This window comes from Miniopterus natalensis, chromosome 12 (assembly GCF_054644295.1).
Source record: "Miniopterus natalensis isolate mMinNat1 chromosome 12, mMinNat1.hap1, whole genome shotgun sequence".
Lineage (NCBI taxonomy): Eukaryota > Metazoa > Chordata > Mammalia > Chiroptera > Miniopteridae > Miniopterus > Miniopterus natalensis.
The window spans coordinates 59,309,151-59,323,004 of record NC_142092.1 but is presented as its reverse complement, the minus strand read 5'-3'; the positions used below and the strand labels follow the sequence as shown (position 1 = coordinate 59,323,004).

General features: G+C 40.7%; 1 protein-coding gene across 1 annotated transcript in view; it reads left to right on the top strand.

Annotated features, from left to right (window-relative positions):
* The window catches only part of CNTRL (centriolin), a 71,335-nt gene extending 58,038 nt beyond the window's left edge, over window positions 1-13,297 (top strand). The window contains exons 34-43 of the mRNA XM_087822847.1: window positions 1,259-1,416; window positions 2,753-2,826; window positions 3,879-4,067; window positions 4,479-4,704; window positions 6,285-6,490; window positions 7,493-7,633; window positions 8,975-9,247; window positions 9,421-9,483; window positions 10,744-10,956; window positions 12,145-13,297. Coding sequence (XP_087678973.1) covers window positions 1,259-1,416; window positions 2,753-2,826; window positions 3,879-4,067; window positions 4,479-4,704; window positions 6,285-6,490; window positions 7,493-7,633; window positions 8,975-9,247; window positions 9,421-9,483; window positions 10,744-10,956; window positions 12,145-12,204 — 1,603 coding nt within the window. The 3' untranslated portion in view covers window positions 12,205-13,297. The remainder of the gene's footprint in view (window positions 1-1,258; window positions 1,417-2,752; window positions 2,827-3,878; window positions 4,068-4,478; window positions 4,705-6,284; window positions 6,491-7,492; window positions 7,634-8,974; window positions 9,248-9,420; window positions 9,484-10,743; window positions 10,957-12,144) is intronic.
* Window positions 13,298-13,854: the final 557 nt, after the last annotated feature.

Below are 13,854 nucleotides of genomic sequence, written 5' to 3'. Positions count from 1 at the left end.
ATGAGACATGAAAGCATATGTCCATACAAAGACTGTACGCTAATGTTCCTAGCAGCTTTTATTTGCAGTAGCTAAAAACTGGAAACAATCCCCTGGCCGGTCAGTTTGATTCCCAGTCAGGGCACATGCCTGGGTTGTAGGCTTGATCCCCAGTAGGGGGTGTACAAGAGGCATCCGATCGATGATGCTCTCTCATCATTGATGTTTCTATCTCTCCCTCTCCCTTCCTCTCTTTGAAATCAATTAAAAAATTCAAAACAAAACTGGAAACAACCTAAATGTCCATCAGCTGGTGAATAGGCAAATTACAGTATATCCATACCATGGAATACTACTCAGCAATAAAAAGTGATGGAGTTGATCAGCCTTGGCTGGTTAGTTCAGCTGGTTAGAGTATCATCCCAATATGCCAAGGTTACAGGTTCAATCCCTGGTCAGGGCACATATAAGAAACGACCAATAGCCCGGCTGGGCGTGGCTCAGTGGTTGAGCATCGACCTAGGATCCAGGAGATAGAAGTTCTATTCCTGGTCAGGGCACATGCCTGGGTTTTGGGCTCAATCCCCAGTTGGGGGTGTGCAGGAGGCAGCTGATCAGTATTCTCTGTTATCATTGATGTTTCAGCTTTCCCTCTCTCCCTTTGTCTCTCTGAAATCAATAAAGATACATATATTTTAAAAAGAAACGACCAATGAATGTATAAATAAGTGGAACAAAAAGCAATGTTTCTCTCCCTTCCTCTCTCTCTCAAAATCAGTCAATAAATTTTAATAAAGGAGGGGGGATGGAGTTGATACAACAACATAGTTGAATCTCAGCGTAATTATTCTGTGAGAAAAGCCAAACAAAACCAAGTTCATACTGTGTGATTCCTGTTATATAAAAGAATGCATGCTCATGCATGTCTGTTTATGGACAAATCCTATTATACAAACAATTGTGTTTCCTACTTTTACACTTACCAGAAGTCAGAGATCCATTTTAATTACTCCAATTTTTGGCATTGCTAGTCATGCTTTTATCCCTGATTTTTATAAAACTTCAATTTAGTGAGTTATTTTTTGAAAAATCGCCTATGTGGAAAGCTGAAAATAAGGTTTCTTTTGAAAATGAGTTGAAGAGCCTTAAATGTTTTAAGACTTATAATCTTTCAGATTCCATAACTAATTTGTGAAAGGATAGCACTGTTCCTCAGTTGCCTCGTGTGTGCTTGAATGTTTTCTTTTGACAGCCTGTCTGTTCTCTACTTGGATGGTAGAGTTTTAGCAGCTACAGAAGAAAATAGCAAAATGGAGCAATTGAACTTAGAAAAGCTGCAGTCGGATGTCAGAAAACTGCAGCAGGAACTAGACCGTTTAAACCAAGACAAGCTCTCCCTGCATAAAGACATGGCAGCAATGCAGCAGCAGCTGAGAGGTATGAGGCCGCACAGCAGGGGCTTCTGCCTTTTGTTAGGTCTTCATTTAATTGTTTGATTTTCTTATTATTGAAATAACTCATGCTAATGGGCATGGGGTTTCTTTTAGAAATGACAAAAATGTTCTAAATTTAGATTGTGGTGATGTTTGTCCAGTTGTGAATATAGTAAAAGCCTCTGAACTGTACACTTTAAGCGGGTAAAATACATGGTGTGTGAATATCTCAGAGCTGTTTGACACTAATTTCTTTTCCTTAAAGAACAATTTTGAAATAGCAAAAAGATGAAATAAAATTTACTGTTGCCCTGCCACAGTGGCTCAGTGGGTTGAGCATTGTCCCATGCCCCCAGAAGTCCCCAGTTCGATTACCAGTCAAGGCACAAGGGTTTCAGGCTTGATCCCCAGTAGGAGGTGTGCAGGAGGGGATGTTTCTCTCTCCCCCTCTCTCTCCCTCTCTCTCCCTCTCTCCCTCTCTCCCCCTCTCTCTCTCCCCCCTGTATCTCTCTCTCTCCCTCTCTCTCTCTCTCCTTTTTCCCCCTCCCTTCCTCTCTCTCTCAAATCAATAAAAACATTTTATTTTAAATAAAAAATAATTACTATCGACCTCACCCCTCAGAGATAATTCCTATTAACAGTTTGGTGAATATCCTCCCAGATTTTTCCTAGGGATGTGTGTTTGTTTGTATAGTTTTAAAAAGAAAAAGAAAGATGCAAATAATATCTTTATTACCAAATCTTTATAATTATTTGTGATTATTTAGGAGAAGTTACTAAGTAATTCTAGCTAATAATATACTATGTCTTAGACATGATGCAAATATTTTATATGTAGTTACTCATTTAATCATTATAACATTTTCATGAGACAAAAGCTATTATTTTACCCATTTACAAATGTGGGAACTTTAGTTTCCTTGTCACTTGCTTAAGAGAAGTGATTTGCCCAGCCTCACATAGCTAGTAAGTGACAAAACCAATATAGATATAAAATCTATTCCCAAATTTTCTTCCTGAAAGATTGTGCCAAATTTACATTTCTACCAGCAGTGTTGAAGGTACCTGATTATAAATCGTGCACCTCATTGACACTAGGTATTATCTGTAAAAAAAATTTGTTAGGATTTGAAAATAGAAGTCTTAATACCTTGGCTTCAAGCCCAGATCTGGTTGTGCACATACATCTCCTTTGGCCTTTAAAAAGATAGTGTGGCATAATCATACATTTAGCAGAAGTACGTGTAAATTCACTTCCACTCTACTTTTGGGGGGAGCTAATGGGAATCTGGAAAATGCATACAATATATTTCTTATATCATGTAATGTTATTTCTGTAGAAAAGCAAGAAACACTAAACTCATTACAGGAAGAACTAGCTGATGTTCAAGAACATTTGATCCTAACAAAAGAGGTAAGCCTAACATGTAATCTTCTAGTGGTATCCTGAAGACACACAAACAATTGGTTGAAATATCAATCAAATAGGCTGGTTCCTTTTCACACCAGCAGGTCCTATAGAGCCATTTATATAACACAAAAATCATATACACAAAAATTTTGATGCAGAGCAGTGATTTTGTAATTTATTTTAGCCCTAGAACTCTTGATTCTAACAGTTAATAAGGTGGTGGCTAGATCAGAGCCCAACCCCTCAGCAGCCCCTGTGGAGGCTTCAGGGACCAGATGGACCATCTCTTACCTGTGGCAAAGATGAGGCCTCTAAAGGCTGAGCTTAGATTCGATCACTCATTGAGCTGCAGAGTGGATACTTGACCCTTATACTTCTAATGATCTTCTTAAAAGTAATGTTGTCCTGTGAGAATAGTGTTATAATTTGAGTTTCAAAGAACCTCAAGCAAGTTCTGGGCCTCAATTCCCACTATGTAAATTAGAGGTTTGCTTAGACATCTAAATTCTCTTCCTCTACCTCTAGGATTCTTTGTTTCTAAGAGGTATAAAATGTAAAATCAAAGTATTCTATCTTTGAAAATGTCTTAAATGGGTTCTCATGAATATTTTTGGTGTTGTTAGAAATACGGTAACTTTTTCAAAAATGCTTAATTTGAAGAAAAGTATTTATTGTTTTCTGAGTTTTTTAACCTGTATATTTCAAATGATTACAAAACCATGAGTTTGGGTTCATTTTCAATAAGGATTAACCTTATTCGGTTTTTCTTAATCTTCTTAGCAAGCCTGTGAGGTAGGTATTATTTATTCCCACCTCAGTGACAAGGCAACTAAAGCTCAGAGGAACTGAATCTCTTGCTGAGGTTATGACATCTTCCATCATCTTATTTTTTTAGGTACTAAAAAGAGGAGAGCCAATGATTGAGTTCTGGTACCTTTGTATAAGTTTGTTGAGATAATAAAGGATATGGAACTTTTATTTTGTCTCATTTTGTCAGATTTAGCAAATGCTGGAGTGGGTTTGTTAGTAGTTTCAATGTATCCTTTCACCTAAAGGACCTGCTCCACACCACCAAGCGGAAGGATGCGCTGCTCAGTGAGCAGACCAGACTCCAGAAGGACATCAGTGAGTGGATAAAGAAGTTGCAAGACTGTCAAGGAGAAGGGGAGATGAAACAACAACAGCTTCAAGTGCTCCAGAATGAGATAGAAGAAAACAAAGCCAAACTAGCCCAACAAGACATGGTACTACACATTTATGATTTTACATAATAGGAAACACTTTGTCAGTTATGTAAGCTTTTTTCCCCCTGGCAGAAACCTGCTGAGAAGTACCTGCCGTGGAACTAGCTTCCCTTAACTGCCCTGTGTAACCAGGGGGTATTAGTATTTCTGGACTATTAAGGCCTTAGAACATTGGCCCTGTAAAGAAACTTGATGGCCACATGTCATTTGCTGCCTGAATCCCCTCCTCACATGCTGGCCAAATCGTTTTCCAGTCCCTGCTTGATCACCTTTGTAAAGGGAACTCACTCTGCCACTGTGGGCTGTTTCCTACTTTCTGTTGAACTGGAATCTAACCAGTGTCCATGAAGGTTCCCTCATCTGGGGCACTGTTTGTTATTGTGTGACTGACTAAAGTTGTTCTTTATTAAGATGTTTCAAAGACTCCAGAAAGAGAGAGAAAGTGAAGAAAAAAAATTAGAAGCCAGTAAAGTGACACTGAAGGAGCAGCAGCACCAGCTGGAAAAGGAATTAACAGACCAGAAAAGCAGACTGGACCAGGTGCTCGCAAAGCTATTGGCAACAGAAGAGCGAGTCAGGACTCTGCAGAAAGAGGAAAGGTGTGGTGAGGCCCTGGAGAAGACACTCTCCCAAACCCGTATGTATCCTGGAACATCACATTTGGAGGGGGGTGGTTCTTCTCGTGTCCTGTAAAGTGTATACAGGAGACCCAGGCCACAAGCACAGCCCCGAAAGGAGGCCGGAGAAGCACAGCGGGAAGTACGGAGCACACTTGACCCTCCCAGCCCTGAGAGAGGCGTCTGGGACTGACTGTTCAGCCTTCTTGCTTTGCATATTGTCTGTCTTGAGAATGCTGTCCCAAGGAAGTAGGACAGTAAGGCAGATAAGTGCCAAAAGGTGCTCTACAGGCTCTCTGTGAAGTGCGTTATTTATGAGCTTTGGAACAATGACCCATGTCATCTCAAGCAGGGATAAAAACAATATTAACTGTTCTACTTCTATCCAATTTGACAAAATACCTAAATAGAGTTATTTGCCTTTGGGTCTGTTTGTTCTCACTTAAGTCCTATATAAATGAAGTTGACATGGAAATTTTGGGTAAATGATTGTTCTAACATCAATAAATGATTTTTTTCTTCAGGGTTTAATAATGATCAGAAAATGTCCCCTCCTCTCACCCCTGAGTGAGCTCAGTGGACTTGAGGATCTGAAAGGGTTATTATTCCTTTTTCCCTGAGAACTCTTTTTTTTAAATCCTCACCGGGGATATGTTTTTATTGATTTTAGTGAGAGAGGAAGAGAGAGAGAGACATTGATGTGAGAGAGAAACATCGATTGGTTGCCTCTGGTACACACCTGGACTGGGGATCGAAACCTTTTGGTGCATGAGACGACACTCCAACCAACTGAGCCACCTGGCCAGGGCACCCTGAGAAGTTTTGATAGAACCATATCCAACCATTTCATTATGAAAATGACACCTAACAAAAAAAACTTTTAAAAAAAGTGTGACAATGCCAGAGGTGTAAAAATGAAATCTGGATAGGGTGTTACTTTAAGAAGGTGATCAGAAAAATTTGTTTTAGGTGTCACTTATTTATAAGCATTATTTATTGAGTCTCACTGGGTACCAAGTATTGCATACATGATTCCCATTGATCACTAGGAGATAGGTTCCCCCTGTATAATAGGGCTCATACCACTCCAAATCCTGTGTTGTTTGCACTGTGCTGCCTCCTGTGAGGAAGTAGTGGTGTGCCTCAAAATCAAGGTCTTTAAAAACACTTCAGCAATCTGTTCCATGTTCCCTGCACCTCAGGATTGATGCTGCTTTTGAGTCAAAGACTCAAAAAGGAGGCAAAATATTACAGATGTCCCTTTTCTTTCTTTCTTTTTTTTTTTTTTATCTGCAGTCAAAATCAATGCACAAATCCCATGTTTCTTACTGCTTTCTATTAAATGTATAAAAAACATTTTAAAAAAAAGAGGCAGTCGCTATCTATCACTTTGGAATCAGGCCCTCCAGGACCAATTATGTCAAGAGGCACCTTATCTAGGCCTTTTTCTGGGCCTCTGGTGTGGTCCGAGGGGCCTTGGAAGACTTAGTGGTGAAGGAGTGGGTAGCATGTCATTATGCCACCTGCCCAGGGGGGAAGGAAAGCTCTTACCACACCAGCTGGGGGCCTCTTGCTAAAGTGCAAAAAATGCTCGTTTCAGAACAACAGCTTTCAGAACGGGAGCAGCAATTAATGGAAAAGTCAAATGAGCTGCTGGCTCTCCAGAAAGAGACAGATTCTATGAGGGTAGACTTCAGTCTCTTGAGGAACCAGTTCTTGACAGAAAGAAAGAAATCCGAGAAACAGGTTCTTAGCCTGAAGGAAGCACTTAAGATCCAGCGGAACCAACTGGAGAAAAACCTTCTTGTGAGTACCTGCTGCCCTGGCAGTTTTTGAGGAAATGATGCATTTAAATATTTAAACTAAAACACCGCTTCAATGTTTCAACATAGAGAAAAGAGATTACCTGTCAACCCAACTGTTGCTTTTGGCATATTTATGTGTAATACCTTCTTGAAGCTGACGTGGATGCTGCCTGAGTCTGGGCTGCAGCCCTGGCTGGAAAGATGGTCCTGTGAACACACAATGTCAGCGATAGCAGAGAGCACGCTCAGCTGGCAAGCCGCTGCTTATGCTCCATGGGGTGCATGGGGTTGAGGGAAGGAAGGCTTCTGAAGACATTTACACAGCTGTAGTCAGTGCTCACAGATTTTTCTCATCCCATCCTTTCGGTCAACCTTAGCTTTAATTAATCATTATCCTAAAACCATGAGGCCCAATCTAGCATGCTTTTATCCCTGAAATAAATTTTGGGTGGTGATACTCAGATGAACTCAAAACAGTTTATGGTGGGTGGAGACAGATGGGCAGCAACAGGGACAGTCACAGGAGTCAGTTTATCCAACACACTCTGGAGGAGTTATTGAAGCCAGGTGGTGTGAATGGAACTTAAAATCGTGTGTTTCCCAAAAGGTGATAGATTCCCTTACAACTAGTGATACGGTAACAGGATTGTAAAGATAATATGCAGCTATCTGGATTTTAATCCTCCCAACAACCCTATGATGATGGGGGTCATCATTCCTATTTTGCAGACAATTAATGGAGGCTCAGAAAGGGAAAGTAACTTACTATCAAAAATAATGTTGCAGATCTAGGATTCAGACCTTGGGCTAACAGACTCTGAGCATGTATGTGCTCCCAGCTCTACCACAGCTGCTAAAAAAGGCAGTAGAATTACCCCCATTTTACAGCTAGAGAAGCTGTGGCCCAGATGGGAAGTGAAGTTACAGAGCTGGAGAGTGTATAAGCCAGCCACAACATCTCCATATGCTGGACCGCAGAGTCATTTTCCTCCTTCCATGCCAGGAGCAAAAGCAGGAGAACAGCTGCATGCAGAAGGAAATGGCAACAATTGAGCAGGTGGCCCAGGACAACCACGAACGGGCCAGGCGCCTGATGAAGGAGCTCAACCAGATGCAGCATGAGTACGCAGAGCTCAAGAAACAGGTGCGTCCAGGAGTCCTGGCCCACCTCCCGGACGGAGGGCCCTCAGTAGGCACGCTCACTCCCGTGGCCTCAGACAGACTTCACTTCTCAAACAGCTTGTTAGGAGGAGTATTTCTTTGTGGAAATTGTAAAAAGCTGACTATAAGAATGTTAAGTCAAATTTGTATTTCTAGTCTTAAAATTTAGAAATGTACCTCCACAAGAAAAACATATTTGTACAAAATATATATTTTAAATTCCCTTAAATTCAACAAGCTCATTGTTCTGAGAGAAAAATGAAGTTCTTCAACATAAAATTTTATCATGTCTCAAAAAAGTATGTTGAAGTGTTAGATTTTATGTTAGAAACAAGCCTGTAAGAGCCAAACCCCCAGCAAGAAAGAATGGGCTCCAGGGGAACCTTCACTGCCCTGCAGTGGGTGTGAGAGTAGTTCACGCTTAGAACAGAGTCTCTCCTCCTAGAAGCCCCTGGTGTCCCTTAGCCAGTGTCAGCATCTGGGCCACCCAGGACTCTCTAGTTGGGCTGCTATGGCCACTCATTTGACCCTGCCACACTTTGTCCTTTGGACAACTCCATGTGGCATTTCGGTTTCATCTGTGTCTCCAAACCACACTCCCTTTGGTTCAAGAAAAGAAAAAAAATTTAAAGGCCCCAAACCTCTGCAAACTTGGAAGAGCAATTAGTAGTGGGTATGACTATCTTCACTAAGCTCTTTTTGGAGAAAGCCACATATAGTAGTCTTAGGTATTCAGCACAGTCTGTAACACCTGAGGAACCTCTGACTGCCCAAATCACCAGGTTCTTCACCTGTAAAAGGAAAGCATTTGACCAGATCATTTCTAAGCCCCATTCAGCATTAACATTTATAATCTGACTTGTTTCAGTAAATGGCCCTTTTCTCCTTTGGGATTTAGTTATTGTAGTTGCCATTTATTGGGTACCACTAAGGTAGCTCATATAAATTCTCAGTTCTCTGTTTTTTTAATGCAAGGTATTATCATCTATAAATGAGGTAACAAGCTCAGAAGTTAGCTTACTTGCCCTAACTCATGTGGTTATGTTTACTGGCAGTGAGACTGAAATCCAGCTCTAACTCCAGAGAGACTGACTTCTACAGAGTTAATATACTGTCAAGGAATACTGTGCCCATGCTTTTCTGACGGGAAGTTGCTCCACTCAAAATGCCAGTAAAATCCTTTACTTGGTAGCTTATAGGTACTGGAGTAGTTGAAAAATCACAAGTTTTTTACATTTGTAGATCTTTAAATACATAACACATTCAACAGTTCAATTCCAAGTAAGTCCCAAACTTTACCAATGGTATTTGACTCTCTCTTTAGATGGCAAACCAAAACGATTTGGAGAGAAGACAAATGGAAATCAGTGAAGCAATGAGGACACTTAAATCTGAGGTAAAAGATGAAATCAGAACCAGCCTGAAGAATCTCAACCAGTTTCTTCCAGAACTACCAGCGGATCTGGAAGCTATTCTGGAAAGGAACGAAAACCTAGGAAGAGGATTGGAAAGCTTGAAAGAGAACTTTCCATTCACCATGAGTGAGAGACCATTACCTTTGGAAGAAAAACCTAATTTTTCCCAGATCCACATCATGGTAAGGGTTTATCCTGCTAGTCTCTGGACTTTGTAGAAGGATAATTTGGTTCCTACCTCCCTCAGATTAGCTGAAAAACAGACTTGAGGGTGGGGAGGGTAGAAGGAGGGAAAGGTGGTTGGTTACAGATAGTGGCGCATGGTGACTGATGGTCCCCTTTCCCTCTGAACAAGGATGAACACTGGCGTGGAGAAGCGCTGCGAGAGAAACTGCGTCACCGTGAGGATCGCCTCAAGGTTGCCCTTTATGAAATACATATGAGCATGAATTCCTTGGCACACTGAGGAGAGGGGCAGATTGCTGGCTGTCACACTGGCTCGACTGCAGCACTCCCAGCAGTCTGATAAGTTACATGGTCGAAGCGCAGGGAAGTTGGCATCACACAGTAAATGGAAGGGTCATTATTCAAAACCAGGAATTCTGGTGTTAAGCCCACTGTTCTTTAACTTACGTAATGCTGCTGTGCCTCAACTAAAACTGACAGAATCTAAGCATTTGGGACAGGAAATAGAGATACAATGATAAGCAATAAGGAGCTCACAGGCCAGTGGCTGGGGGAAAGATTGGGAATACTAGAAAAGTAGGCTTGGGTGTCAGATAAGAAGTTGTTTGGCTTGGAGCATGCTGAGTTTCAGAGCCTTGTGACTCATCCAGGGAAGCAAGTCTATCTGTAGGCAGCTGAAGATAGGAGTCTAGGATTTAGTGGTCAGTGTTGGCCTAAACATTTGGGGTTAAGGTAGAATAAGAGGGAACATAATGCACCTCTGCAGAACAGATTTTATATATATATGTATATATATACACACACACATACACACACACACAGAATGGGTGAGGGAGCTGTTTGTGTATTGAGTGGAGGCCCTTGACTTCTAATAGCCTTCAGCCACATGTGGCTATTTATATGTAAATTTGTTATAATTAAATCAGGTTAAAAACTCAGTTTTTCAGTTGCCACAACTCAAGCTCTCAATAGCCACATGTGACTAGTGGCTACTATATTGGACAGCACAGAGAACATTCCCTTCATACAGAAAGTTCTGTTGGACAGTGCTGCTCTAGACTGAATAATTTCAAAGGTACAGCGTTGGGAAAGCCAGAAAGTAGTCTGCTGTTGAGGATTAACTACATTGTGAGACACTGAAGATACCAGGTAGAGACCAATCTTCTGCGTCTGGGCAGAAAGGAAGAGAGAAATGAGCAGGAATTTAATGGGGAGGCGGGGATGCAGGAATCCTCAGCATTGTACAGTGGAGAGAACAGACTGAGTAAAAGGCCGTTTCTGACCACACAAAGCAGTACAAGTTTACACACACTGAGAGCAGTGTGCCCCTCTAGATTTTTATTTTTTTAGGACAAGAGCATTTTCAGCAGCCATTCCTACTTTATGATAGTCAAATTTGCCTCTCAAATGTTAAATGTGAGGAAGCTACTGAGTAATAGTTCTGGTGCATTTTTTCTGTATAAAACCCTAAGTTTCATCCTAACACTTTCAGGCCCAACTTCGACGCTGTATGTCCAAGCAAGCAGAAGTGTTAATCAAAGGGAAGCAGCAGACAGAGGGCACTTTACACAGCTTGAGGAGACAAGTTGACGCATTAGGGGAACTGGTCACCAGCACCTCTGCAGATTCCACATTGTCACCATCACGCAGTCTGTCTCAGCTGGAGTCCTCCTTTGCAGAGGACTGTCAGCTTGGGCCAAGCCAGGTAAAAGGAAGCTCTTCACAAAGGGTCTGGTCTGTATTGCGTAAGTACCTGAAAGCTTTGGGGCACATAATCTAGAGGAGACTCAGAAGGAAAACAGTGCCACCTTCCAATCTCTGGAAAATTTGTCCTAGGAAGACTTGTTTTTTTCATGATCTCTAGGAAAAATGGAATCAACTGAGGTCTTAGGAAATAGACTAGACCTGGAGACTGGATGACCTGCCAGGGACATACTTAATTCTGCTATTAATACCTCCACCTCTGGATTTCCTTATTCCTCCTGGGTCACATAAGAAGTTGAGACCTGTGAGGCCAGTTTGAGCCCTAGTTTAGTCTGCCGTCCCCCTATATCCTGGGGAAAGCTGACTGACTGTGCCTACTGTTATTCCTCAGCAAAAGTTTGAACACAGACCTCTTAACCAGGGTCTATTTAAAAAACACACCTGAATTTCATAAAGGTTTTCCGTGTGACTTAGATATGGTTGATCATTTAGGAGGTACCTGAAATATACTTATTGGTTGGTAAATAGTTAACACAGCACTACTGTCAGAGACAGGTAATAGCTACCATTTTTGAGTACCTACTGTGTGCATGTATTAAACCCTTTACATGTATTTTTTTCATTTAATCTTTATACCCTGGAAGGTAGGATTATCCTTTTATCCAAATAAGGAAATTGTATAAAATGAAAACTGACATCTCACAGCAAAAGACAAAACCAGAATTTAGGGATTTATCTGTCTTTACCACAGAGCAGCAGTATATGGAATGCTTGAGCCACAAGGAACATTCAAGGAAAATTGCCTATTTAATAGGCACAAGCTCATTAGCAGCAGAGCCAAGATTTAAATATGATTACCTTAAAACTATGATAGGACCCAAGTCAGGTACAGGCCCAAACCGTCATGGGCCTTAGGGAATACCTTAAGGAAGAGGGTGTCAGGTGGCTTTGGAGGTAAGACAGCCCCCAGTAGTGGGAGATGAGTGCACAGGGGTTTGGGGGCCAGGTTCAGTGATCAGCTCATGGTGGCAGCCAGAGTTCAGGTGCTCTACATTCAAGAGAATAACGGAGGAGGGGTTAGGGCACAATGGGTTGAGGTATTAGTCCAGGTCTCTGTGGGATAAAAGCCCATACCACATTGGAGTTCGGGGGCTAGCTTCTGAGCCTATTTTATCTCCTTTCTTTTCAGAACTCCTTCCAACAAGTTCTACAAGGTCCGTCAAAATTACGAGACGGTTACCAGCACTGATGCCATTCCCAGCTTCGTGCTCACAGGGTACCTGTTACAAATAGTTCTTTTAATCAGCACTTTCAGATGGAAGATCTTGAATTTTAGCTTATTATAATCTTAAAAGTAACTTTTTAACTTTCATCTTAAAACATTTTTCCAAAGAGGTACTCAAATACGTATTTTACCTATTAGCTATTATGCTGTCACCTAGTTCTGTTAATTTACTTAAGACCTGTTTTTACTGTTGTAAGAATTCATCCTTTCTTACTTTGTCTTACTGTAGGAAAAAAATGGTTCCGCCAGATGAGGAATACTCTCTCGCATAAGTGTATCTGAGGAAAGACCTTTTCTCCACTACCTCACGAACTTCATAGCTGGAATGCCACTTGGTTTTTATCAAGATCCAGTGAATTCAGATGCTGAAACTCCACTATAGTTTATCTCACTTATACCATTAAGGCCAGGGTTTTTGTAAGTCACCTGTACATATGGGAATAGTTGTAAACAATTTAAACCAGTGTCCTAGATGGCTGAGCATTTTTATTTTTTTATGTTTGAAATGTGCTGTTATAAAACCAATGCTGAATGTAACTGCAAATTTGAATCTATAAACCGTTAAAGTCTATAGTTACAAAGAAAAAATATACTTAGACCTCTCTTCATTCAGTGTCAAAAGTTATTTTTGGATTTTGCTTAAAATCTATTTTCATATGAAAATAAAAGGTAAAATAAATTTGGGGCTATCGTCTGACTTTACATTTCACAGATCTACAGTAAAGCCATCATATTATTACCTTAATTCTAAGAAATGATAATCTTTCAAATGGTTTTCTATCTTTTGCCTGGAGGTAGAAGTATGTTGTACCTATCAAAGAAGATGTTTCATCTTTGGAAATATCTATTATAAAAGTATTCCATTTCACGTGCTTTTCCTCAACCAAAACTATTCTTTGGTGGAAAAGTAGAATTTTGTACTTTAGAGAATCTGACCCAGTGGTAAGTTCAAGTTGTGTTCAGACTTTTAAATTTTTGAATTACTGTAACTAATGGCTCAACTCCATGGTCTGTGAATACATTATTCTAAAAATAAGAATAGCAATTACTGTCACAATCAAGTGTGTAACAATAGAATTCTTTCAATGGGATAGGTGAAGTGTGAAATTACATGTAATAAATTAGATTTTATAATATTCCCAAGGACTCTTTTCTAGGCCCCTAGACAGCTTTTGACCCAGAACATACAATACAGAATAGCAGTGCAGTGATCCCTCACCACTTACTGAGGTTTATATTCCTAAAAAGTTGTTTGGCTACAACTGAACCATTAAGATACGGAATAGCCCTGGCCAGTGTGGCTCAGCTGGCTGAGCATCCTCCTGTGCACTGAAAGGCTGCCGGTTCAATTCCAGGTCAGGGCACATACTCAGGTTTCGGGTTTGATCCCCATTGGGTTGTGTGCCAGAGGCAACTGATCAATGTCTCTCTCCTCCTCCCTTCCTCTCTTAAAAAAAAATAAAAATCAATAAAAACATTTAAAAAAAATGGGAGAGTTACAATGAAAATAACAATAACATAAAATTTACTTGTACACAGTAAGTACTAGAAGGCATCGAGGCCAAAACAAAAATGTATTTAGTAGTGTCTTTTGTACTTAGGTTCTTATTTCAT